Source organism: Callospermophilus lateralis, chromosome 17 (genome assembly GCF_048772815.1).
Source record: "Callospermophilus lateralis isolate mCalLat2 chromosome 17, mCalLat2.hap1, whole genome shotgun sequence".
NCBI lineage: Eukaryota > Metazoa > Chordata > Mammalia > Rodentia > Sciuridae > Callospermophilus > Callospermophilus lateralis.
The window spans coordinates 75,076,019-75,100,471 of record NC_135321.1 but is presented as its reverse complement, the minus strand read 5'-3'; the positions used below and the strand labels follow the sequence as shown (position 1 = coordinate 75,100,471).

Genomic DNA, 24,453 nt, shown 5'->3' with positions numbered 1-24,453 from the left:
CTGGCCGTGAGCCCCACCTTCTCAGGTCTGCTGTGCCATTTTGCATACATCCCCCCCCCCCCTCTCTCTCTCACACACACACACACACACACACACACACACACACACACATGTCCCCTATGGTCTTTTCAGTGGAGGTTTGGGAGGAAAGTTGTCAGCTCCCTCCTGCAGCACTTTGGTCCCCTACCTTTCCGTGGAATGCCCATGCCATCCTGCTCCGTAGGCTGCTGCCAGGACGAATCAGAGTCAGCAGGAAAAGGACTCATCAGTTGTGAGAATGGAGTCAGGAGTCAGGTGGGCGACAAATGCAGTCAGCAGATGGCTACCTAGTCACCACCAGGAGCTGCCAGGAGGTTGGAGCCCATTCTTTTCAGTGCACCTAGTTCTCTTATGAGATGGATGTAGGTTTATGAAACCAAAGCCTAGAAAGGCCAAGTGACTTGCCCAAGGTCACCCAGCAGCCAGCAAAGAGCAGGACTTGACTTTCAACACAGGTGACTTCATACCCAGTTACTGTAAGCACCCAAGAGGCAGGTGGAGGACACCATCATCCCCACAGGATGTGTTTACAGAATAAGAGGAAACATGGGGAGGGCGTCCCCCACCCTGCTTACCCCAGGTTTCGCTACATCAGGAGTCCTTGCAGGGCCCCTTTTGAGTTAGATTGCCGAGGGGGCACTTACTTCTACCTGCTGTGTCCTTCTACGGAGGCCTGCGCCACATACTGTGTGGTACCTGGCACTGTGACTGACCACTGGGCACCGCTGGGTTCTGTTCTGCATCTCACCTGAAGGACTCGTGTTCTTAGAACCTGCCTTTGAAGTCAGTGTCAAGCCAGTAGCTCAGGAAATGACGTCGTTCTTTCTTGCATGGCTGTCAGGTTTATCACCAAGGCTGTCCTGCTCGTGACTTGTTTTCAGGATCCAGGATAAAGCCCACACTTGGGAGGCCACAGAGAGCAAGTGGCAAGGGACATAATGTCTCCAAAGCCCATAGCCATGCTGGCTACCTGAAATGCTGTCAGATTGGGTGAAAACTGATGTTTTAGCCATTGGAGGGAACTAAAGGAAGCTGCAGGCCTCACCGTTTGAGTCTCATGACCTGTGCAACCTGGCATGGCTGTGGCAAGTCAGCCCTCTGCCATGCAGGGACAGGAAGTGGCATGCAAGATGCATACAGGGCCACTGTGGCCTTGGAGAGCAGTTGCTACCAAAGTTGTGGCCTAGAGGAGGAGGGGGGTGGACACCCTGACTATGGTCAGCACTCTAAAAGCAAGGCCCAACTCACCCAGGCAACACAGCTGGCCCCCAGGAGACACTGGGAACGCTGCTGGGTTGGGGCCACGAGTACAGGTCAGAGCTGGGCTCATTCTGGCCACCTAGCCTGGGACACAGCTTTGGTGGACAGTGAGCATCAACAGTGCTGCAAAGGCCGGCAGAGCTGACATAGACTGGGTTGTCTTCCAGAGGCAGCCCAGCAGGAGAGGTGGAGCAAGGAGCTGGCAGCCTGGAGGGCTGTGGTCGGGGAGCATGACCGGCTGATGCGGGGCTGGAGGAAAGCTTGGGTATGTACTTGGCCACAGGAAGGATCCTTCAGGGGCCCCCATTCTGTCAATGGGTTCCCTCCTGCTGCCTCTCAGCATGCAAATGGCTCTGTTTTTTTGAATACTGCAACCCTGGGGCAATACTGGGTACTGTCACTGAGGCTGCAGGGGACCTACAGACCTTAAAGTGACCAAGTCAGGCAGGATCAGGGGGGCAGGCACAGTCCAGTAGCTGCCTATGGACACGTCAAAGCACTGCAGAGCTACTCTGAAGAGCGCAAGAGACCTACACAGGTTGAGCTGCCTCCTTGTGCTGGGTGCTTCTGGGGCAAGGTATGTCCCACACCTCGTCTTGGCAGGGTCAGTTCCTAGAACCACAGCTGCAGCAACCATGGGACAGTGGCCTCCCTGGCAAGACTCCCCCACGTAGGCAGGGACTGTCTGGCCCCTGCTCCTAGTCACTGTTTTATTAGCTGCCACCAGAAGGCAAAGCCAGAGGCTATTGGATGTGTCGCCACAGGGGTCCCCACTAGCACAGGCCAAGGGTCTTGAAGGGTTGTGGATTAAACGGCTGCTGAAAGCTCCCGCAGTTGTTGCCAATAGAACTGATGGCATTTACAGCTGGTCCTTCATACTGGAGGAGAGGCAGCGCCCCCTACCCCTAGCCCTTGGGAACATCTGGGTGAGCAGTCCAGGCTGCAGAGTGCCTGTTTGAAGAAGCAGGACCAGGAATTAGGCAAATGGGAGGTCTCTTTGGATTTCTGACATCTATGGAAAAAATCACTACTTGGACCCCAAAGGGGAATCTCACCAGTGTCAGGCCTTCACCACTATCTCTGTGACAGTGTGGGAGTAAGCAGGCCACACAGCACTCTGCAGGAATTCAGAGACCACCTTGTTCTTGCAGGAAAGCTGTAGCGAGGATAACTTCTAGCCATGAGGAACGTTCCGGCCAAGACCCTGAGCAGATCCCGCTGCCACCAGCCACGGTCGCCCCTGAAGAAGGCCCCAGCACCCTGACCAGCTATGCACACAGCCTTCAGGACACCACCTGACTGGTCCCTCCAGACGCTGGGTGGTGGAGAAGCACTGAACCCCAAGTGGGCCTGGGACTGTAACCAGGAACTTGTTTTAATTAGGTGCTTAGGACCTGTCAGAAACAGGTGACCAGGATGGTTAGAAACTATAACCCAAGGCAGCTGTCGCAAAAGAGCAAGTGTCAGGGCTCCTCCTCCCCCTAGCGGCCACCCCTACAGGATCCCTAGGACTTGGTTATACCACCCCGCAACCCGAGAGCTGGCAGGCTCCTGCCCAGCCCCCACCACTGGTTTTACAGATTAAGTCAAGTCAGCGGCTGTGCCCACCCAAACACCTAGCCATTTAACTTCAAGGTCCACTCCCTGGACGGGAGGGTGAGATTCTAAGGAAGAGTCCTTTGCCTAAGACGTGAGGAAGGCCAGGCCAGGGCGGAGCTGTCCCACCTGTGCCGCTCTTCACTCCCCTCAGAACACGGGCTCTGTTTTCTAATGTGTTGTGGTTCCTGCCTGTGTTTACCCATAAGTGCTCCGCTTCTCAATGGGACACCGGGCTTGTTGAGGTAGAAAGCCAAACTGGTCAATTATGCAAATCTCCTGGTGCCATATTAAATTTTCCTGACAAAGGCCTGAGTCCTGAGTGCTTTGTTATGCCTGCTTCCAGGTCTCTAATTATTTCAGCTGTACTCTGAAGCCTGTCGCTAAGTGTGAACTTGTGTAGGCCTGGCCCTGAAGTTGCTTAGCCTTTAATCTCAGAGACATGTCAATTCTCGTCGGCAGATGATTTTCATAGCTGTTATAAACCAAAACCTCTGTTAAAAATAAAGTGTTCCTCTCGAGACCTTGGCTGCACCACAGTTGGCTCTGTGTCCCTCCTCTCTGGAGCTGAGGAGTCTGGGACCAGCCATCGCGTAGGATCAGCATGCATGTTCCAGACAGCAACTTCACGATCCAGCATGAACGAGGATCCTGGACACAGCTGAGTTTCAGGCCAGCGCCCAAGATGCCACACAATGTCCCCTTCTTCTCCCCATGGAATGGAGGGCCAGGTACTGCCTGGGCACCTGCTCGCCCTTGGGGCCAACGAACACAGATCTTGCTTGCAGAACCATCTTAATACGAAACTTTAAAATCCTGTTAAGTCTCCATCAACTTTCACTTTGATTCATGTGCGGGGATATAGCTTCAACCACAACCAACAACTGACCAAACTGCTGTCAGCTGGGACCTGTCCCTTGATGCATTTTCTGTATCTTCCCTGTAGTGTGGAGTTTAGGTTTAAGGAAATAGGGAGGGTCTGCTGGGAAATGTGGTCATGAGGGAGAATCAGATTTCTTGCACTGTTCAAAGTCAGGAGCTGCCTGCCTGTCCAGTTTGATGCTAGTCCTGGAGCCCCCAGCACCCTACATGGTGCCACTGGCTGAAGTCACCTGCAGTGCTGGCTGCAAATGCAGTCCTTCTCTGCCAAGACAGCAATGGCATGCTGAGGGGACCCTCAGTTGATAACCCGAGTGAGTTCAATGAGAAGGAAACCTCTGGAAGCGAGAGAGGTTAAAATCCAACCACACGTCCTCTACAGAACCTGGATTTATGCCAGTGTTAGCAGAACAAGTACCACAGAGCTAGAGACCTCCAAGAAGGGCCTTTGGGCAAATGGCTTTTGCCTCCAACAGAGATTTTAAGATACTGTTCTATTGGATCAAATTCTAAAATTTTAGCTGCTGACTCTAGTTGACATGCTGTTTAAATTTTTGCCCACAAATTAATTTGGGGGGCTTGATTCTCAAGAAGTCTATTTTCAAACCCACTACAATCAACTTGCTACCTACTGTTGTGGTGGTGGGGGCGCAGGAGACCCCTCCTCTGTGCTACTAACCTTGCTACCCACATCCATCTCCCACACTGAGGCAGCTCTGAATGTACAAATGGGCTCACCCTGGTCACCGTGAGCTCCCAAGAGGCAGCATGCCACTCATGACTTACTTGCTCAATTGTCCTTGCTCATCACAGGCCACTTACTTCTCAGAGGTGCAATGTTAGGTACAAATGATTTCAATTAAGAGAATGTTGAATCAAAATAATACCTGTTTGCCTGACAAGCAAGCAGTCGTAAAAATCCTTTTCTGTAACTGACTTTGGCCAAAATAATGCATGTGGGGAGGAGTGGGGCTGAGCAGGACCTCACCCTGCAGGTGTGAGCAGGAATGAGATTTTAGCAGTCACTACTTCTAAGCCAGGGGCTGCCGGGCTCCCCCGGCTTGGTCCTGTCAGTTCAAAGGCCAGTGTCCAAGAAGGACAAATCGGGATGGAGGAAGGGTCAGGAAGCCTGAGTCCACTGTTGAGCCTGAGATCACCAGAATCTGATACAAGATTAAATAATCACTCTTTATTCAAAATAAATATGCCCTCTTACTTACAGGGAAAATATGAAAGTAAGCTCTGTTCCCTGGCCTCTATGACAGAAACCACATTCAGAGAATGTTTACTTAAGAAAGTTTTGTAGATTATTAAACTGAAACTAGGAATTTCAATGTACATTGCTTCTTTGGAAAATAAAGACTAAAGGAATAATCCGGGTTAAAAACGTCACAGGTTAGAAAACCAGTTTTCCTTCTGAGGCTCATTTTAGCAAACCCTCTCTATGGTTAAGGTGAAGAGCTACGTCCCCTGAGAAAGGGCCCTCCCCAGTGCCCTCTTGCTCCTATGTCAGTGACCCTGTGAAGGGATTGGCACCTCCCCCCAGTCACCTCACCATGGGCCTCCTGCAGGCAAGAGCACAACCGCTGCTTGCTGCAGACCTCACTCAGCTCAGTTACGGCTCAGTTATGCTGCAATGCAAAATTTCCCTGGAGCCCCAGTACTCAAGTACCCCATTTCCAGTACATTCCAGATCCACAGTATGCTCAGAAAGGCAGAGCTGCCTCACCAAGCTTTCAGACAAGATTTCTGCCATATACCTGAGCATCATTTGATGGGATTCACTGCATTGAGGGCCTATGACCACAGTTCACATGCACTTTCATGCCGGTTAATTTCCAAATTCAACAGTCATACAAAATACATTGGGTCAGTAAAAACTGAGACGAAAAAACCCCAAAGTCTTTTCAAGCCTCCTCCCTCCTTGCCCCAAACACAAAGACACACAAGGAAGGACTCTTTTCTTATAAATTCAAGTTCATCATCTGAGAGGTTGAAGCCTCCAGAGAGTCTTCTACTTCCGAGGCATGCTGACTGTATGCTTCCAGATGCTTTCTCCAGATTTCAACTAAAACAGGAAAACAGCGCAAGTGATGAGCAGACATGACAAGTCACAGAATTCCTCCATCAGAAACCACCAGCGTGGTAGAGCAAGTGACAGACGCTGCCAGTACAGCGCTCGCTTTGTTCAGGTGAGTCTCAGCAGGCTCCACCTCGCTCCTCCCCTCCTGCTGGGCCAAGTACCCCAACAAGGCATGGCACCAATCATACCCTGTGGGAGCACACCTCAGTGACTAATGATCTTGAGAAACAGCCTCCCAAGGTGAGAGGAATAAGTTCCCTTAAGGCCCCCTCTGTTGAAGCCTGTCTGAAACAAATTCCAAAGTCGGATAATTAACATCCCACAGGCAATGGCCTGGACCACTGGCCCTACTGCTGTGGGTCCTGGGCGGGCCTTCCACACCCCACTGCAGACCGTCTTGTAGCACTGGTACCCAGCTGCTCTTCTAAGGACCCTCACCCCGACACCAGACCATCCCCAAGCACTCACTGTAGTGCGGTTCTTCTTCTCCAGTGGTGGCGGAGGGGCCCTGACTTGGGGTGCTGGGAGGAGTCTGAGGCCTGGGCTCTCCGGACAGCTCCTGCTGCACGTTTTCTAGCATGGTCTTATAAGCCTGCCGGGCTGCCATCGTCAGCTCAACCATCTTATGGAACTGGTCCTTGAGCAAAGTGAAAGCACACAGGTGATGTCCACTGAATGCCCAGAGCTGCCCTGCACAGTCTACAGCACCCTCCACAGGGGAGCAGGGGCAACATGGGCAGCGTGGCCTCTGTGCCTGTGGGTGGTTAGGATTCTGCTTGAAGAGAGGGCCAGGCTGACTTCACAGGCCTGTGTGAGAGCCTCTATGTTGGCAGTAAGCCTTGAGTCAGAGACCACTGCTCCACTGAGAAGGTTCTGCCTCAGTGGTGGCTTCTCAATGCCAACCTTCCAGGGGTTCAGGACTATCCTGCAGGCAGGTACGTGGTCTACTCTTCCCCAACTTCCTCCAATGGGCAGGGACCAATGAGACTTGAGCCCCTTCTCACCTGGGCCCCGTCATAGCTGAAGATCCCCACAACGCTGACAGGAACTGCTTTGTTCAAACTGCGCCCTAGAGCCTTGCGGTTGAGAGCAAACACAAAGGGGATGTTCTGCTCACAGGCAGAATCAATAATGGTGTGCAGAGTGTCATCCAGCCCACCTGGTGAGAGGACAAGGACATAATACATGCAGCATGGGGTTAATACTGAGTCTACAGACAGAAACACGCCCCACCTCACTTTACTCAGGTCAGTGTTCCCTGCTAAATTCCACGGAGAGGAAGAATCAGTTCTCCAAGAGTCGCCTCTGTGACATGATAATACACAGCTGGTATTGTGCTCAAGGGGAAAAGTGAGTATTAGCTAACATTACTACGTATTTCATGCCATGCCACTGCTCAGTTGCTCACATGTGTTAGCTCTGCATTGTCCCCCGCTTGCTGAACCCATGTTTGCAGATGGATAACCAGAGGTCCAGAAAGGAGAAGTTCCTTAACCCAGGGAACACCTCTGGTCAGACCCAGGATCTGGCTCCTGAGGGCTCACTGCCCCTACCACCTGGGCACACTTCCAAGTGAGGCAGAGAGGCGGAAGGAGCACAGCATGACGCATGTAGGCGACGCACCTGGCCACCTGCAGCTGATAGCCCCCGAGAAGCACTTCCAGCACAAGGGAAGTAGACAGCACACCCCTCTCTCTGCTCCAGTAGCGGCTGGTTAGAATGTACGATGGAACAGGTGACTCCTTTCTCTTATATCAGTAATGAAAGGACTGCAGTGAGCAGGAATAAATTATCAGTGAACATGAAAGATTACAGAATAATATGCTAAGTAAACAGTGTAGCCAAACAAAAAGGCATCGATGCTAGGTAAGATGATCTAAGATGATAAAATGTCAACTCTACATTAAGCAAAATCTTTAAAAGAGAATGACTTACTACAAATGGAATTTTCCCAATAAATTAAAAATGAAGAAAAATAATATGGGAAAATGTGAGGTTGGTATCACCAGGTTCCAGGGGTGCTACAATGCTCTAAAAACATAAATGAGGAGATACTCATGGACAGAATAAAGGGTGCAGAAATCACCTAACAGATGAAAACTGAGTATGCGAGGAACAGCATTCACCATCAGTGGGGACAAGATCCTGGGGCAACTGGGTAGGCTCCTGGAAAGATCCAGTTAAGATTCATCTTAGACTGAAATATAGTCTACCTAAACATGAAATCCCTGAAGGGGGAAAAAACAAACAAAAAACTTCAGAGTGGGAAGGCTGAGAAATGAAATAGAACTTAGGTGCAAAAAAATTAAAAAATTTAAAATATCAATATTTACAGCACCTCTACTTGGTCATAAAAAAGCATATATTAAAAAATTGAGGAAATGAGGCCAGGTGCGGCAGTGCACGCCTGTAATCCCAACAGCTCAGGAGGCTGAGACAAGAGGATCACAAGTTCAAAGCCAGCCTCAGCAACAGCGAAGCTCTAAGCTCAGTGAGACTCTGTCTCTAAATAAAATACACAATAGGGCTGAATGCTGGGGATGTGGCTCAGTGGCTGAGTGCCCCTGAGTTAAATCCCTGGTATCACCTTCATCCAAGAAAAAAGGAAATGAGTAAAAAGAAGAACTCTCCAAAGACAAATGGGCAAAGAATATGAACTAATAATTCACAGAAATGCCACATTTTTAAGTGAGAAAATGCTGACCATCCCTCTTAAGAAAGATGCTAATAAAAACTCCTCCTTGAGACTGGTGTGGTTCGGTGAAAGGAAGCACACAGGCTGCTGTGGGAGGGTGGCAGTGGCCCCTGGAATGTAACAGGACATGCACTTTGGAGTTACACTGCCCTTTATGACAAGTATTGAACCTACAAGATACACAATTCTTCCCAACTCTTAGAAACGACAAAGGTTTACTACCATTATTTACACCTGTGAGAGTTTCACCTGCAATCTAACTAGATATTACTTATCTTATTTTTTTTCTTTTTTATTTTTTTAATGAATTAAACCTTTTTTAAATTTAATTATTTATTTTTATGTGGTGCTGAGGATCGAACCCAGGGCATCACCAGTGCTAGGCAACTGCTTTACCACTGAGCCACAACCCCAGCCCCTGCTTATCTCATTTTTAAGAGGCGCTTCTTTCTCAAAGACACATCTCACCTCTGCATTGGGCTGGACTTGAATTCACTGTGAAGCCCCATGGCCCACCCTTATGAACTCCACCCATCCTAGATGCACCTGAAGAGCAGAGAGAGTGAGAGGAGGAAGTATACCAGTTCTGGTTGGGCTGGGTCAAGAGGGAGACGGCAGAGGTAGGTGATGGCTGCGTTCCTGAGAACACCACAATGAGATCTTCTCAACTTATCAGGGAGACAGACAAGTCTCCTTCATGCCAGACGTGTGCCCCTCAGTGGAGGGTCTCCCTCTATCCAGTGTCTGGCCGGCCCTTGGGAGTCACCAATGGCATTTGGGCAGCGTATAGAAGAGACTTAACACTGCAGCCTGATCCTCTAAAGGCCTACCTGTCAGGGTTGCCCTGGCTGGAGTGTGAACTTGGCTTTTGGGAGGGTCGTCCCCACCCTTAGCTGAAGCAACCTGTTCCTCTATGTGTGCGTTCAGCTCCACACCTGCTGCACCCTGCTTCTGCAATGTGGAACTTCAGAATGTGCCAGGCACAGGGTACCTGTGTGGCTGGGCACTGTGTCTGTACAGGCTTCCCTGGTAGACAGCAGTTCACACGCTGTCAAAGCTCACTGCCTGCCCCGTTCTCCCCACCACCACCTCTTGTCTTTTCCCACACTGCCACTGCTCTGCAGCCTCTGCCACAAATAAATAACAGCCATGAGCAGGACTGCACACGGGGGTGCGCCCCATGACCACTGAGCCTGGAGTGGTCCTCAGGATCCAACATAAGCAGCTAAGTCCAGACTATCTGCTCAACCTCCAAGCCATGGTTATGTATAAGAGACGAAAGCATGGTCACCCCAAGGCTAACTGGCTGTGGTCCCACCAGAGAGCACAGGGGAAGCAAGCATAACAATCCACCCTGATAAACAACTTCCACTTACGTTTAGAATTATTAGGTAAAATGTCTAATGAGCAAATACAGTGCACTGTAACATAGTTCAAGTTAATACTATTAATTTTTACCTTTAAAATGATATCTTAACCAACTAGCAAGTTTACAAGTTATACAACCATGTTCTTTATGCTGCAAAGCAGAAAAATCCAGAAACTAATGATTGGACAAATACAGTTCAACTGTATAACAAATCCTCAACATGACAATCAAATAAAAACCCAGCCTCCCATCAGAGGAGAGGAAATGCTTCCAGGAAGGCAGTGGACTGTGGACCCAGGCCAGAAACAGTCACCTTTTTAAAGACACAAATCCACAATATCTCTGAGAGACAAGAGCAGCAAGTTCTGAAAGCTAAAATGCAAAAGACAACTGAGCTAGCTGACTGCAGCCACAGTCTTGGACCCCAGGGTCTCCCAAAGCTCAGCAAAGGGCAACACACACAAGAGAGAGGCACTAGGCAGGGCAAACTGATCCTGGGAAGGAGGCGATTGGGTGTCCAGCCCCTTAAGGGCAGCCTCTGGTGAGGGAAGGCCATGCCTGCAGGTCCCCAGGGCCACACACCTCTGCTGGTGGGCATGAGTACTGGCTCAGAGAGGGCAAGCCTAGAGTCCTGCCATCAGCTCAACAGGGAGACGAAGCTGTCCCAAAGCACTTCCAACAGGACAGCCACCCAACCCGTAGGAGAGGTTCTTCAAATGGGCTCTTCAGGGCAGGGGCGGCAAGGGAGGGGGCACAGGAGCTCCCCAAAAGCCCCAGCTCCTTGCTCAGACAGAAACTGAGTCTGTGTGTTGCCAGCCTCCTGGGTGACTCTAAAGGAGTCTAACTTAGACTCCTTTCAGACAGATGACCAGGGGCCAGCAGACAGCTATGGAAAAACCTCATCATGAGACTCAAACAGCAAAGAACGTGGAGGAAACGCAGATCCACACAGGCACGAACCTGGCATCACTGCAACCTTCAGGTCAACTGTGAGGCTACAGCACTGCAGAAACAAAAAGGAGTCTCAGGGGACAAAAACATGAAAAGATCTGCAGGAAGTTTAGAAAAGAAAGCTGAAGAATCCTCATAGAAAATAACCAAAGAATGAGATGAAAAGAGGTAGAGAACAAAGGGCAGAGGCCAGTTCAGGAGGCTGGATGGACAGTTCCAAGGAGCTGAGCGAGTGAGGAGAGGACTCAGAGGAAAAACTCCACCATGGCAGAGCCAAGGGTGCTGGGTGCCAACTGCCCCGAATCCTAGAACCCCAGAGGGAAGGGAAACAGAAAAAGACCACAGACAAAAGACTAAGAACCAGATTCTGGGGGCTGGTGTGTAGCCCAGTGCTAGCAAGCATGAGGCCCTGGTTTTATCCCAAGAACCTTAAAAACAATGACGACAACAAGAAAGAAAGCAGATTCTGGATTTCCAGCAGGATCTCCAACACGTGCCTCCCATGCACCCTTTCCTCATTGATCACCAGAGGATGTGTCCAGTCAAACAAGAGTGTACCCCAAAAAGGGGTGGCAATAGGATTCTGTAAACAACGTATCCCAATAGGAGAAGGGTGGAAACAAAGGGCATCACCTGCCCAGGTGACAGCTGACTGGTTGGCACAGAGAGCTAGAACAAGTACTCCTTCAACAGTTGGGAAAGCAGACCACCCGGTGCATTGAACTCCCTGAGAAGCACACGGCCGTGAGGCAGTGGCTCTGCTTAATGTTAAGTATGTCTAAAATTAAGCAAGGACCCCAAAGTAACAGGTAGAAGCCACACTATATATTAGGATTCTAGAGGATGAGAGTATAGGCCTTTCCTCTGTTAGGAAGCTGACAAAGCAAAGCAGTAGCTCACAAGACACTTTAGAGGTATGAAACAGCCCAAAATTTGGCCAAAGAGTGTCTAGGAAAGAAGCCCACAGCTGCCTTCTCCTTGAACCACTTTTAAACTGTGCACACTGACAATGGTGACAAAAGAACAAAAACATGTGGGCTGACCCCTCCAAAGATCTGGAAAGGCATAGCCAAATGACAGGTCACTGAAGTCCTGTCATATTCTGCTCAGCAGTGACACAGGACCAAAACCAAGCCAAGAACAAGAAGCTGCTAACTGGGCATGAGGATGAGAAGGTTCAGCTGCTGCTCCTGCCACTCTGGGGGCCTCAGACATGCCAGGACACCTCCAGGCTTCAGATATGAAATGTTACGGGAGGAAGATCAGGTCTGAGCTCCAGGACCTAGACTGGCCCAAGTTGACGCTTACACGGCAGGGGAAAGGACTAAGGCCAGGAAGGGCTTCTGTGTTCAAATATGGTCCTTCTTTCTCCCCAGCCTTTATGTGATGGAGAAGGGGTGTGTGTGAGCGGTGGCGCCCTGCACCCACCAGTTTTCCTTCTTTTTTGCAGGGCTGGCAATCGAACTCAGGGCTTTGCACATGCTATGCAAATGCTCTACTGCTCAATTACACCCCAGTGCAGTGCCAGTTCTTCTATTATTAAATGTAAGGACCGGCAAGTTCTCTGGGGGCCACGATGGCACAAGCACCAGGCTAACATCAGACTTCACACACTGGAGTTCAGCGTCACCTCACATACAATATCTAACCAGCAAAACACACCCTCCAGCCTAGGTCAAGTGGCAACTAGACAAACCCATAGCAATAATGAGTGAGCAGACGATCTGCTCACACACTGAACGTCCTGATATGGGCCGGTGAAAGCCCTCCACAGGCTGCCAGGCATAACAGCTCTGGGTGAGACCAACATCCCTCCCCAGCTCCACAGGAGCAGCCTGCATCATAGAGGAACATCATCTTTTCCTGCTGTCAGAGAGGCCCAAGTCGGATAGCTGGAAGCCCACATACAGGACAAGACCCGCTGCCTCACACTGTGGGCACTTAGTGAGAAAATCACTCACCTGAAAAACAAAGACAAGATGAGCTGCCAAGGCCTGCAGGGGTGCAGCTTGGTCCACAACCAGGTGAGGCGCACAGGTGACTGCAAAGGCAGTGTACTGGGCACTACAGCAGACTCCCAGCCATGGAAGACAATAGGAGGCCCTTACCTTTCGACTGGATCTTCTCGCAGTTGGGAGAAATGATGATGCATTTCAACTTCCTGAGCTTTAGGTGTTTGAGAACCTCCCTCAGCCCCAGCACGAGCCGGCGTTTGGTCTTAGCCTTGACTGGATCCTTCTGGTACATGCGGTCTTGAAAGCGGACCAGCTCCTTTAGTAGGTCTGTGACACAAGCGTCCACTTCTTTACTGAGCATCTGGCTGCAGTAACTGAAAGGGACATAGGACACCATGAACTTGGCCCACTGGCTCCAAAACTGCGGCCCTCAGACTGTCCAACCCCAGGGAGAGGAGACACAGCAGACAGCCCAAGACAGGAATCCCAGTGTAACAACAACACTGGTGAGAACCATGGGATTCTGGAAGACGTATTTCATGGTAAGAGTGAGGCACCTCCCCCACTTCCAACTACAAGGAACAAAACACCTCTGGGTCCCGCCCTCCACCACAGCTTCCACAGGTCCCCCTCTTAGCTATCCCCGCCACCTGGATTGACCAATCTGGAACAGAAGTAAGATCAAACAAACAAGTTGCAAATATTCTGCCTCCTGAGAAACTATATGAAGAAACCCAACCATGAAAGGGGATCCAAACGCCATCATGGCCACCTCACTCCCCACCCCCACCTCAAACCAGGACCAAGGCACCTCCTCCATTACTGCCAGTAGGAAAGCTGACAAAGCAAAGCCATAGCTCACAACATACTTTAGAGGTATAGAAAGAAATAGTCCAAAATCTTGGGCTGTTTAACTGCACACTGACAATACTGACAAAAGAACAGGAATCACAAATTCAAGGATTAGGCCATTCCCAAACACCTAGGTACCTGGCCACTTTCAACCACGAGGACTGAAGCACAGTGTGGCCCAACCACACAGATTTACGGTGCTGAGCACGGGAAGGGTAGGAGAAACCCAAGGCCCCCTCTCCTCAGGCCCCAGTGGGCCGGGGCTCACTCACTCCCTGAATCTCCGGCTGTGGATCTTGGGGACAGCGGCAAGGTCAGAGGCAGGTGGGCAGGCGTCCGTGTCCCTCTGGAGCTCTGTGTCAAGGCCCTCTTCTGACTTGCCCTCAACTGCAGGATTGGAGGAGACTGATTCTTCCATATCCTCTGGACCTTCATGGAGGAAAAAGTCACTGTCTCACTTCTATGGGGCCCTGTGCACACAGAGGGGCCTGTGTGCAGATGATGCCAGCCTGGATGGTCCCCCAGACGCAACCAGTGCTCACACACAGCGGCCACCCCCAATACTGTGAAGCAGTGCAAAGAGGGCAGCTGGCGCAGCCTCCGGGACAGCAGAAAGCAGTGGAGGCAGGACGGCTGTCTGTCTTCCCAGGACGGGTGCCTCCTCCCAACCCGCTCACGCGTTTTCACTGAGACAATCTATACAGAAAAGTTACTATTTTAATAATCAATAAGTATGCAATTCATTACCCAAATTTATCTTTTAAATTTGGAATCCAATTGGAACAATCTGTATCAGGAAATCTTAAAACCAGGGTTAGAGTTCTAAGTTAATGAAGTTTAACTGCCGGAGGCCATTCCTTTCTCAAACAATCCCCAAGAGCTGAATTCAAACATCTGCAATATGAGTACCTCAGGATGGGACAATGCTCAGGGGGACTGTGCCTGCCTGGCCTGAGCCAGGATGAGGTTCCATCCCCAGCACCACAAACAAAACACTGGAGGCCCTTAGCAGGGTGGTTCAAAAACACTCACTGTCCCCAACTAGTTACTTACATAAACACCCAGACTGACTGCAAGTAAGGTGACTGATCTCAGGAAAGGAATTCAAGAACACACAACGCACCCTCTGGGGTGGCAAGCCCAGGAAGAAATGCCTATGGCTGTCAAGGACAGGTGCACCCACAGATCTCCTGTGAGGGTGTAACTCGCAGGACCTGGAACACCGTGTGGCAGGAGCAGTGGGAGCAGTTTGGCTCCTGGAAACATCCGCAGAAGTGAAGCGAGAGCTCGTATTATCCCAACGGTTCTCCCAGTGGTCCACAATGACCTTCCTTCTGAGCCGGGAAGGAACCTGCCTCAGGGCCCCTGCTCAGTGCCTCCTCAGTGCCTCGGTGGCCCGTTTATTCAACTGAATATATGATAATGATAATAATGAATGGCAGCTCTGCTGAGAGCCATAGCTAAGTAAGAATGATGCATGGCAATTTCCTTGTCAGCCTACCCCATGCTGCTTAGAGGGAGGACTCTCCATTGTGGAAATGGGCTTGCCTTGGACCCAGGTCATTTGCAGTGACATTGCATGTATGTTTGAGTAAGGTGACCCTGCTCAAGGACCAGGGCGGATCCGGGTTTAGGGCGATTCCAGGTTTAAGGTGTTTCCTGCTGGGAATAGGGCATATCCTGCTGCCTCAGGTGCCCACCCGCTCCTTGAGTTCCCATTGAGTTCTTGAGGGATTCAGAGAGTATTTTGGGATGCAGAGCCTGGTGGAGGTGTGGATTTTCCCCAGAACGTGCGTGTAGAGTGGCAGTGTGAGTTCGGGAATAAAGAATTGCTGTTTGAATCTACAAGGCTGTGAGTGGCTCGTGATTTTGTGCCCAGCCAGACTGCGGCACAGCTCCCTGTCACAAAACATCACTGACAGGAGGCATAGGAGAGCAGAACATGCCGGGCAGCTCCACCAGCGTCAAGTTCAAAGCTCCATCATAGCTTGCTGCTGGTTCTGCTATTAGGACAGCAAGCTTTTGAGGAGACCTCTGACCTGAGGGCCTGGGGTGAGTCATCACTGGGCTCTGTTCCGTTTTGTCACCTGGGTGCTGTGTTCATTCTGAAAAGTCCTCGAGCTATACACTTGTGCTCTGTACTTTTCTAAATGTGTAACTGAATAAAAATTTACTTTGAAATGCACACATTTTATGGGTCCATGTCTCAAACACTGTTGGTAAGCAATGATGCAGTCAGTGTTATACATTCTCAAGACCACTTTGAGTTAAAGGAATACCCAGTGTCACACAGGTCACACTTAGGGAAGGGGTGCTCATCACTTTGTCCCTCACAGATGCAGAACCAGAGGCCTTGGATGCCATTCCTATCCGTAGGGCTCACTCTCGATGAAAAGCTGGAACGTGAAAACTTCTGAATCCCCGAGGCTCCACATCGACCTGCACACGGTTCTGTTCTCATGGCTGCTCCCAACTGAAGGGTTCTTTTAGGCACAAACACACAGAAAGCGGTACCTGTGGGGTCGGCCTGGTCAGGGGCCTGGTCGTCAGGACCACTCTCTGCATCTGGTGTATCATCCCCGGCAGCAGCTGCATTTTCTTGGAGCCGCTGCTGCTTTCTCTCTTCCCGTTCTTTCAAAATAATCTTAAAAATCAAATGAACGATTAAAACATCTAAATATGTGTACCTAAAAGAGAACTCTTCTGCAACATCAACTCCAAGTTCATCTTTAATGTTGAATGTGCCCAGTCAGGCGTCTGAAGTCGGGGGACCCTGCTCCCCAGTCCTCCCCTCCCCTGCTGTGGGAGCAGCGCCCCTCCCCACAGGGCTCTGAAGACAATTCTGAGCAGTCACCTCAACATGCATGAGAACAGAAACCAGGACACACCCCAGGGCCCTGCACCACCCTCCTAGTCGAAGGCCTGCACACAAGCGTTCAAGTCACAGCTGTGAACACTGGACAAGTCGTGTGGTGGCGGCGAAAGCAGAAGGCGCGAGAGAAGACAATGTAACCCCCCACCCTTCTGGTTTTCCATCCACATTATTGCAAAGTAAAATTAAAAAAAAAAAAAATTTCCTTCCAGAGAGCTCGAGTGATTTCTGCTTCAACATACTCCGTCATGTCACGCTGGGAGAGTGAAGGAGCATTTGTTAGAGAAACATGAACACAACTCGACGCAACACGTTTAAGTAATATGAACTTTCAAATCTAAGAATCCAAGCTGGAAGGAGCCAGTGCGAGTATGTGAAATTGAATCCAGTGCCGTGTTTCGAAAGAAGCCCTCTACATACCTTTTTCAATGAGGTGGGCTTCTTGGCCTTGGGGACCTCCCTCTGCTTCCCTTTCTTCATCAGGGGGGCACTGGAGTCCAAAGGGTTGTGAGGAGTCTTCACCTGACTGAAGCGGCGGCCCCTTTCCCCTGAGGAGGCATCTTTGGAGAGGACAGGCACAGCTCCGACTGCAAACACAGGGGGACAAGTGCCTCACAGTTACCTCTCAGCAGCCCTACGAGGCTCTCAGACCCATCGGAAGGAACCTCCTAGGCCACCTTCAGACTAACCTCACAACCTTTCTCATCTTTGTCAACCTCTTACATATTCTTTTCACTGACAGTATTCTAAATAAAATTATTTTTTGGACAGGATCCAAAACTGTACCATTAATTTGGGAAGACCTACCTTTTATTCATAAAATCAAATCTGCTGCTTCTCAATAAATTCTAACAAAATAATGTGTGCATCATCATTTTCAACTCAGAATATTTCTAGGTGGTTTGTATTTACTGCTGCTACTGGGAATCAGTCCCCTCCATCATATTCCAGCTAGCACTGCCTTTGTAGAAGTTAGCTATTAATTTCTGTACATGTGTCCCTATCTGGCTATAGCTTTTTATTTTTTAGTTTTTTGGTACTAGGGATTGAACCTAGGGCCTCGAGCGTGCTAGGATTGCATTCTACCACTGAGCCAGACCCCACCCACACGCCCTACCTCGAGTTTTTAATTAAGAAAATTTCCAAACACATACCAAAGCAAAAAAGACAATAATGAACCCCAACATATCCATCATTCAGCTTCAGCAACAACTATTTTTCTAAATGTACTTTTACCCACCCTCATTTTAGCATATATTTTTTGGTATATATATATTCAGTGTTTTGTCAATAAGGTATGCCCTTAAAATCTCACCTGCACAATTCCCTGCTTCAGTGCAAATCGTTTTATTTGCACAAGTTGTCCAAGACGATTCTACCTGCCTTCCAGGCTGCTTCTCGTCTTAGCTACAGCACAGCTGCTTGCATCTGCAGAGCCTCATTCCTGCACAGTGTCTGAAACATACATGTGTCTGGCTCGGCTCCTGCTCACATCTGCTTGCTCACCTGGTACCCAATGCCACCACCAAGTTCAGCCCCTCACCTGAGCTCCTGCAAAACCTGCCACCAGGCCCTCCAGTTCTGCAGCCCCCACACACCACCACCAGGCAGCTATACACAGAGCTCTACACAGTGGGCCCAGGAGAACCTGTTCCCATAGTAGCAAGGCCATCAACCATCCCTTCCCCCAAAGCAGTCAAGAAGTTGGACAAAACTGCTGAAAACCATCAGGTCAGCCCTCTGGAAAGAGACCAAAGCCTTAGGGCCAACCAAGCAGCAAGCAGCATTCACTCCTGAGATAACAGCCTTAGGCGGGAGCCTCAGTGTCTGAGAGTTCTTCCCAGGCTGCTTTGCTTTCTCCCTATTCTCCAGCTCATCCATAGGTGGGAAGGCCCCGAACACCAGCAGCTGTACTCTGTCACTGCCCAAAAGGGCCTGTTGGACTGAGAACATGCTCATTCACAGTGGGCCACAGCAAGCAGGGGGATGGGAGTCAGCAAGGTTGGCTTGAGACTGCCATCTTCACAGGTAGGCAACGGACCAGAAGATCAGCTGGAGACTTAGAGGAGTTCCAAGAGGAGCCTCTGCCAAAGGGACCAGTTCTCCACACATCTAGGCTGACCCCAGGGAGTGTGCATGGTGCAGGGGGAAGAGCAAGTCCCAGCCACCTATGCATCCAGCCAATAGAGCCTGTACGCAGGCCTGGGGGGAACTGAGCTGGCAGGCCTGAAAGATAGACCTGAGAGCTGAATGCACCCCAGTCCACACACAACTGAAAGTGGATGCCTGTGACCCATTTCTGCTGGGGAGATACACTGGTGACATCCACGGACAGACGGACAAAAAATAAAACAAGAAAAAGCAACTGAGCAAAGATAGCAGCAATTATACTCTGTGAGGAAAGCAGATTGCAGATTCAGATCAGGCCAGTTACTTAAAAAGCAAAATAAGGTAGGCACGGTGGTGCAAACCTAGGATCCCTGTGAATAGGGAGGCTGAGTTCGGATGATCGCAAGTTTGAGGACAGCTTCAGCAGCTTGGTGAGACCGTCTCAAAAATAAATAAATAAATAAAAAGGGATGGGGACATAGCTCAGTGGCAAAGTGCCCCTGAATTCAATCCTCAGAACAAAATCCAGAATTGCTACAATATATTAACTAAAATCTTCAGTATTCAACACAAAATTTTAAGGCCATCAAAGAAACAAGAAACTCTAACCCATACTCAGGGGGAAAAAAGGCAATTAAGAGGAACTACCTGAGTGCCCAAGATAGCAGATGGATACTTTTAAGGCAACTATTAGAATAGAATTGAACAGAGATTTCAATAACTAGAAATTATACCAAGGGCTGGGGTTGCAGCCCAGTATTACAGCACTTGCCTAGGAATCGTGAGGCACTGGGTTCCATCCTCTGCACCATATAAAAATATAAATAAATAAAATAAAGTATAGTGTCCATCTACAAATAAAAATAAGAAATTATACAAAAATAGCTCACGATTTGCAATGTAGAAAAATCAGTAAACTTGATGCCAGGTGCAGTAGTGCAGCCTGTAATTCCAGCTACTTGGAGGTCTGAGACAGGAGGATTACAAGTTTGAGGCCAGCATGGGCAACTTGGAGACATCATATCAAAAAATAAAAAGAGCTAGAGATATAACTCAGCAATAGAGTGCTTCTGGGTTCAATCCCCACTACCTCAAAAAAAAAAAAAAAAAAAAAAAAAAATCAGTAAACTTTAAGACCAGCAGGATTTGGGTTGACATGAATGCAGCCAGCTTGAGTTGCAACTACCATGATAGCCCCAGACACCCTAGTTAGTTCTTCTTTTTGCAGGGGTGGGGACACTGGGGACCAAACCCAGGGGTGCTTTACCACTGAGCTACATCTCCAGCCTTTCTTATTTTTGAGACAGAGTCTCACTAAATTACCAAGGCTGGTCTCAAACTCGCAATCCTCCTATCTCAGCAGCCCAAGTTATTGGGATTACAGATATGTGCCACCACACTCAGGCCCTAACTGGACTTTCCCATGGTTGTCCAGCATCTACAAACAAATCAACCAACCCACCCATTAGAGTTGTATGCGAAGCTTTACAACCAGACCCAGGTGCCAGAAATGTGTTTCATTCTTTGATAAACCAGGAACAATTCAGCTTGGAGGAAATCACCTTTAACCTAACTCATGTGTACACATCTCTTTCTGACCCAAATGATGGGAATCCACTTGGTCTTGTTGCCACCCAGGACCACACTTCTGTCAGTAAATTCCCCAATAAACTGCACCGTTCAATCCTAGATCTGCCACTCTTTCTTCGGTCTTTGAATACTTGGGGTCAGTTCTCATACCTTGTGGTCAGCTGTTCTGGAATGAAGACAAATCAATGGAAATTATTCAAGAACAAGTCTTAAGGAAAAAAGGACAGAGCTGAGTGCTGTGCTGTACGCCTGTAATCCCAGCAGCTCAGAAGGCTGAGGCAGGAGGATTGTTAATTCCAAGCCAGCCTCAGCAACTTATTAGTGAGACACTAAGCAACTCAGTGAGACTCTGCCTCTAAATGAAATATAAAAAAGGTCTGGGGATATGGTTAAGTGCCCCTGGGTTCAGTCCCACCCACCCCAAAAAAGGGGCAGAGACTCAGAGACCCGTGAAGCAATATGAAGCATGCTGACATGAATACAACAGGCATACCAGAGGCAAGGAGAAAAATGACCCAAGATAAATAAATAAAAGTTTCAAATAATCCCTGCACTACCAAGGTTTGATAAAAATACATATATATTAGGTAAAAAATCACAACGAACCCCAGGCAGGATAGAGAGAGATCCATACCTACCCATGTCACAAAATGTTGAAAATCAAAACAGAAAGAAAATATGGAATAAAAGAAAAATATATCACATATAATAGACTAAACTTCTAATTCACATTGAACTTCTCATTAGGAACAAGAGGCCAGAAGGTAGTGGAATGACATCCAAAGCCTTGGAAGAGAAAAACTCTCATTCAAGAACTACATATCCAGCAAAGTAAGCCTCCAAAAAATGAATTTTAAATAGATTTATAAACAAGAGACTGGGAAAAATTACTGCCAGTAGAATTTGTGTATGATACTAAAGAGAGCCCTTCAGAGAAAAAAATGGACACCACACTGAGGAATAAAGAAGACCCCAAATCCCAGAAAACTGATTAATTTTCCTTCATTTCTTCTCTTAACTTCTTGTATAAAGTAATAAACACTATTGTTTGATTTCTAACACTTTCAGTTAACATCCATAAACAGTAGCAGCACAAAATGGGAGAGAGAAAGGGAAGATACACTGAAGTAAAATGTTTCCCATCTATAAAGTAGCACGTATCATATCCCTAGAGCAACCAATAGGAAAAAAAAATTAAAGTAAAAAGGAAATCAACAAAGGAATCAAAATGGCACTCTAAAAATATTTAACACAAAAGACATTAAAGAAGAAGAAACAAATGACATGAAAAAAATGCCAGCAAAACATATTAATGTAATAACTACATTAAATGTGAATAAACCACACCACCCAAAATGCAGACTAGATTGAAAAAAGAAGGATTGATCACCTGCTGTCTATGAGTCATTGCCTTAGACCTAACAACTATCTGTTAGGTTACTGGGGCTCACCCTGGTAAGCACACCCCCTCCCTTCCATGAACTGGCCAACCAAGTGGAAGGCCCAGTGGGGCTCAGGAAAGATAAAACTCCAGGAAGGCTTTCGAGGTGAGGTGTTTTCTAGATCTCACCCTACACAGGGAGGTGGTGTTTAGCACTAGCTCAACTAACAATAAAAAGGAATCTGAATTCTATTTTGCTAAATTTTACTTTTCTTGTAAGGATGTTTCCACTAGAGACCTCAAAGGAGAAGGTGATGGGCAGGTTAGGATTTGGGTCCCCCTGGGATCTCTGGTCTAAACTATTATTGCCACGCTACCAAAATCCCAGACTCACAATCTCATCACCGCAAACTATTTAAAAAACTGTTCTAAGGGCTCCCATTCTTTACTAAGTCCTTATTTCATGCACACTTCCCCCTGAAAGGTCCAATTTAAGTCTAAAAGAGTTGGCTGCTACTTCCTCAAAGACAGACCCACCCTTTTCTTATTTTCATCCTCCTCTAGAGGTGTGGAACCTTGGTCAAAAGGAATTCTCAGGCATTAGATGTACAACTCCATCTTACATTGTTAGCTCAGCTTTACGACCTCCAGAACATATCTGCCAGACAGAAGACCACCTGGCACTGCCATGTCCCACTCCAGACCCTGGCCCCTGGGAGCTGACCTACTGGGCTGCTTTGAGAGGACTGTGTGTCTCTACTGTTAGCGGTAGTTGTACAGTGTCAGTACACAGGAACACATGAAAAAACAGGCAACCACGAAAAGGCCCTGGAAAAAACAATATTTGAATGTATAAAACCAATCTCAGCTTTGGACTTGGGATAAAATCCTAGCTCCAGAGGAGATCTTGAACATCGCTGGCTTTCCCCTCTACCCACCGCTACTTATGATTCAATACTCCCAGCAACGGAGCCATAGTCACAAGTGTGGCCACAACCCCTCCTCAATGTTCAACTACTCAACACCAAATACTCTGAGAGATTTACCACGAACACCATTCAACAAGACACTTCCCTGTCAGCTCCCCAGGAAGCTATATGTCCTGTGGAATCAGAGTGTGGAAGAACATTTTCCAGACTTTTCTAAGGGTGAGATAGGCTACTCAAAACACCTGCTCTGGAAAACATGTAGGCTAAAGCAATTTCTACTGTCATCCATGGGAGAAGCCCAAAGAGAGTTACTGAGGAAAAGCTGTCTATGCCTACAGGTAACCAGCAGATGATAATCAACTTTCACCAAAGCACTTGGGTTGGTCTGAAAACACTGATGCCCAGTAACAGCCTTCCTGGCCTTTACCAAAGTGAAGTGGAGCTGAGAGGGGCAAATTTCAAGGAAAAATTGCCCAAGGAGGTGACAGGCTCCAGTTTTGGTATAAGAATTACCCAAACATATAATGCATGAAATCTTGATATAAATAAAATTCCTAAAATCAATGAGATAATCAAGAAAATTTAAATACAAACTGAATTCTAGATTGTGACATAACAGGAAATATACACTTGGTCTTTGCTCACATTACCAGGCACAGAGCTCTTAAAACCCTTGGAATCACCACAGTGTTACCTTACTTCACAGTAATGCAACCACTAGTGGCTCTCCCCCTCCCATATTTCTTACTGGTATCCTGTAATTACACAGAATGATGGAATCTGTTGTTACATGTTTGTACATGCACACAATGTAACAATATAATTGGGTCACTACTGTTCCCTGGGAGTTCTGAATAGCCTAAGGATGGCGCTGGTTACCAGTGAACCAATTAAGTGACAAGAGTTGGAATTTTCAGTCCCAACTGGACTTTTGGAAAAGGGAGAAGGGCTGAAGGTTGAGTTATCATTGATGGCCAATGATTTAGTTAATCCATGACCACATAATAGAACCCCCATAAAAACCTCAAAACAGGTTTTGGGGAGCTTCCAAGGCAGTGAACATGTGGAGGTACTTGCAGGACAGCTGCCTGAAGAGGGGATGAGAGTGCCACATCTCGCCCCACCAGTTGTTCCTGAGTTGTATCCTGTATAATAAATCAATATGCTAGGGAACTGATTTTCAGAGTTCTGTGAACTGTTGTAGAAAATTACCAAACCTGAAGAGGGAGTCCTTAGGAACCCCAAATTTCAGCTGGTCAGTATAACTGGGTGACAGCCTAGAGGACGGCTGCCCTCTAAGTTGGGGCAGTCTGACAGAGCCAAGCCCATAAACTCTGCAGTTTAATCCAGAGAAATCAGTGTCAACCTTGAATGAACCTTGGGACAGCCTGTGGCTATATCCTGAAAAAGTGAAATGCTGTGATCCCAAGTTCAAGGTCAGACTGGCCCGAAACATGAAAAGGGCTAGGCATCCCTGGGTTCAATCCCCAATACCAAAAGAAAAGAAAGAAAATGAATGGATTTTAACGTAGAAGTTGAGTATCCCTTATCCAAAATGCTTGGGACCAGAAATGTTTCAAATTTCAGAGTTTTTCAGATTTTGAAATATCTGCACAGACTTTACCCCATTGTTATATGGGGTAACAGCAAAACAGCTTAGTTAAAAAAAAAAAAAATCAATAAGAGATGCAGATTGTGGTATTTATGGTGAAATGACATGCTACCTATAATTTGCTTTAAAATATTTAAGGAAAAAAAGTAGCATTACAGATGAGACAAGACTGACCAAGGTTAAATTTTGGAGCTGGGTAACGGGCACCTGGTGGGAGGGTACATTATATTTCCTCTACATTTGGTGGTTTAGAATTTTCCATAATAAAAAAGTGAAAACCA

At 48.0% G+C, this 24,453-nt stretch overlaps 2 protein-coding genes across 5 annotated transcripts in view; one reads left to right on the top strand and one right to left on the bottom strand.

Moving 5' to 3' along the window:
* The window catches only part of Sema4d (semaphorin 4D), a 112,766-nt gene extending 109,473 nt beyond the window's left edge, over positions 1-3,293 (top strand). Inside the window, exons 19-20 of one of the 2 annotated variants that reach the window (XM_076836987.2) lie at positions 1,467-1,564; positions 2,451-3,293. In XM_076836987.2, the coding sequence (XP_076693102.2) occupies positions 1,467-1,564; positions 2,451-2,477 (125 nt within the window). In that variant the 3' untranslated portion in view covers positions 2,478-3,293. The remainder of the gene's footprint in view (positions 1-1,466; positions 1,565-2,450) is intronic. The other variant, XM_076836986.2, reaches the window with a different exon arrangement.
* Positions 3,294-4,948: 1,655 nt separating this feature from the next.
* Secisbp2 (SECIS binding protein 2) overlaps positions 4,949-24,453 on the bottom strand; it is a 37,921-nt gene continuing 18,416 nt past the window's right edge. For all 3 annotated transcript variants that reach the window (XM_076836580.2, XM_076836581.2, XM_076836582.2), the window contains 7 exons: positions 16,972-17,138; positions 16,194-16,323; positions 13,952-14,108; positions 12,981-13,201; positions 6,862-7,016; positions 6,326-6,494; positions 4,949-5,842 (listed from right to left, as the gene is read on the bottom strand). In XM_076836580.2, coding sequence (XP_076692695.2) covers positions 5,739-5,842; positions 6,326-6,494; positions 6,862-7,016; positions 12,981-13,201; positions 13,952-14,108; positions 16,194-16,323; positions 16,972-17,138 — 1,103 coding nt within the window. In that variant the 3' untranslated portion in view covers positions 4,949-5,738. The remainder of the gene's footprint in view (positions 5,843-6,325; positions 6,495-6,861; positions 7,017-12,980; positions 13,202-13,951; positions 14,109-16,193; positions 16,324-16,971; positions 17,139-24,453) is intronic.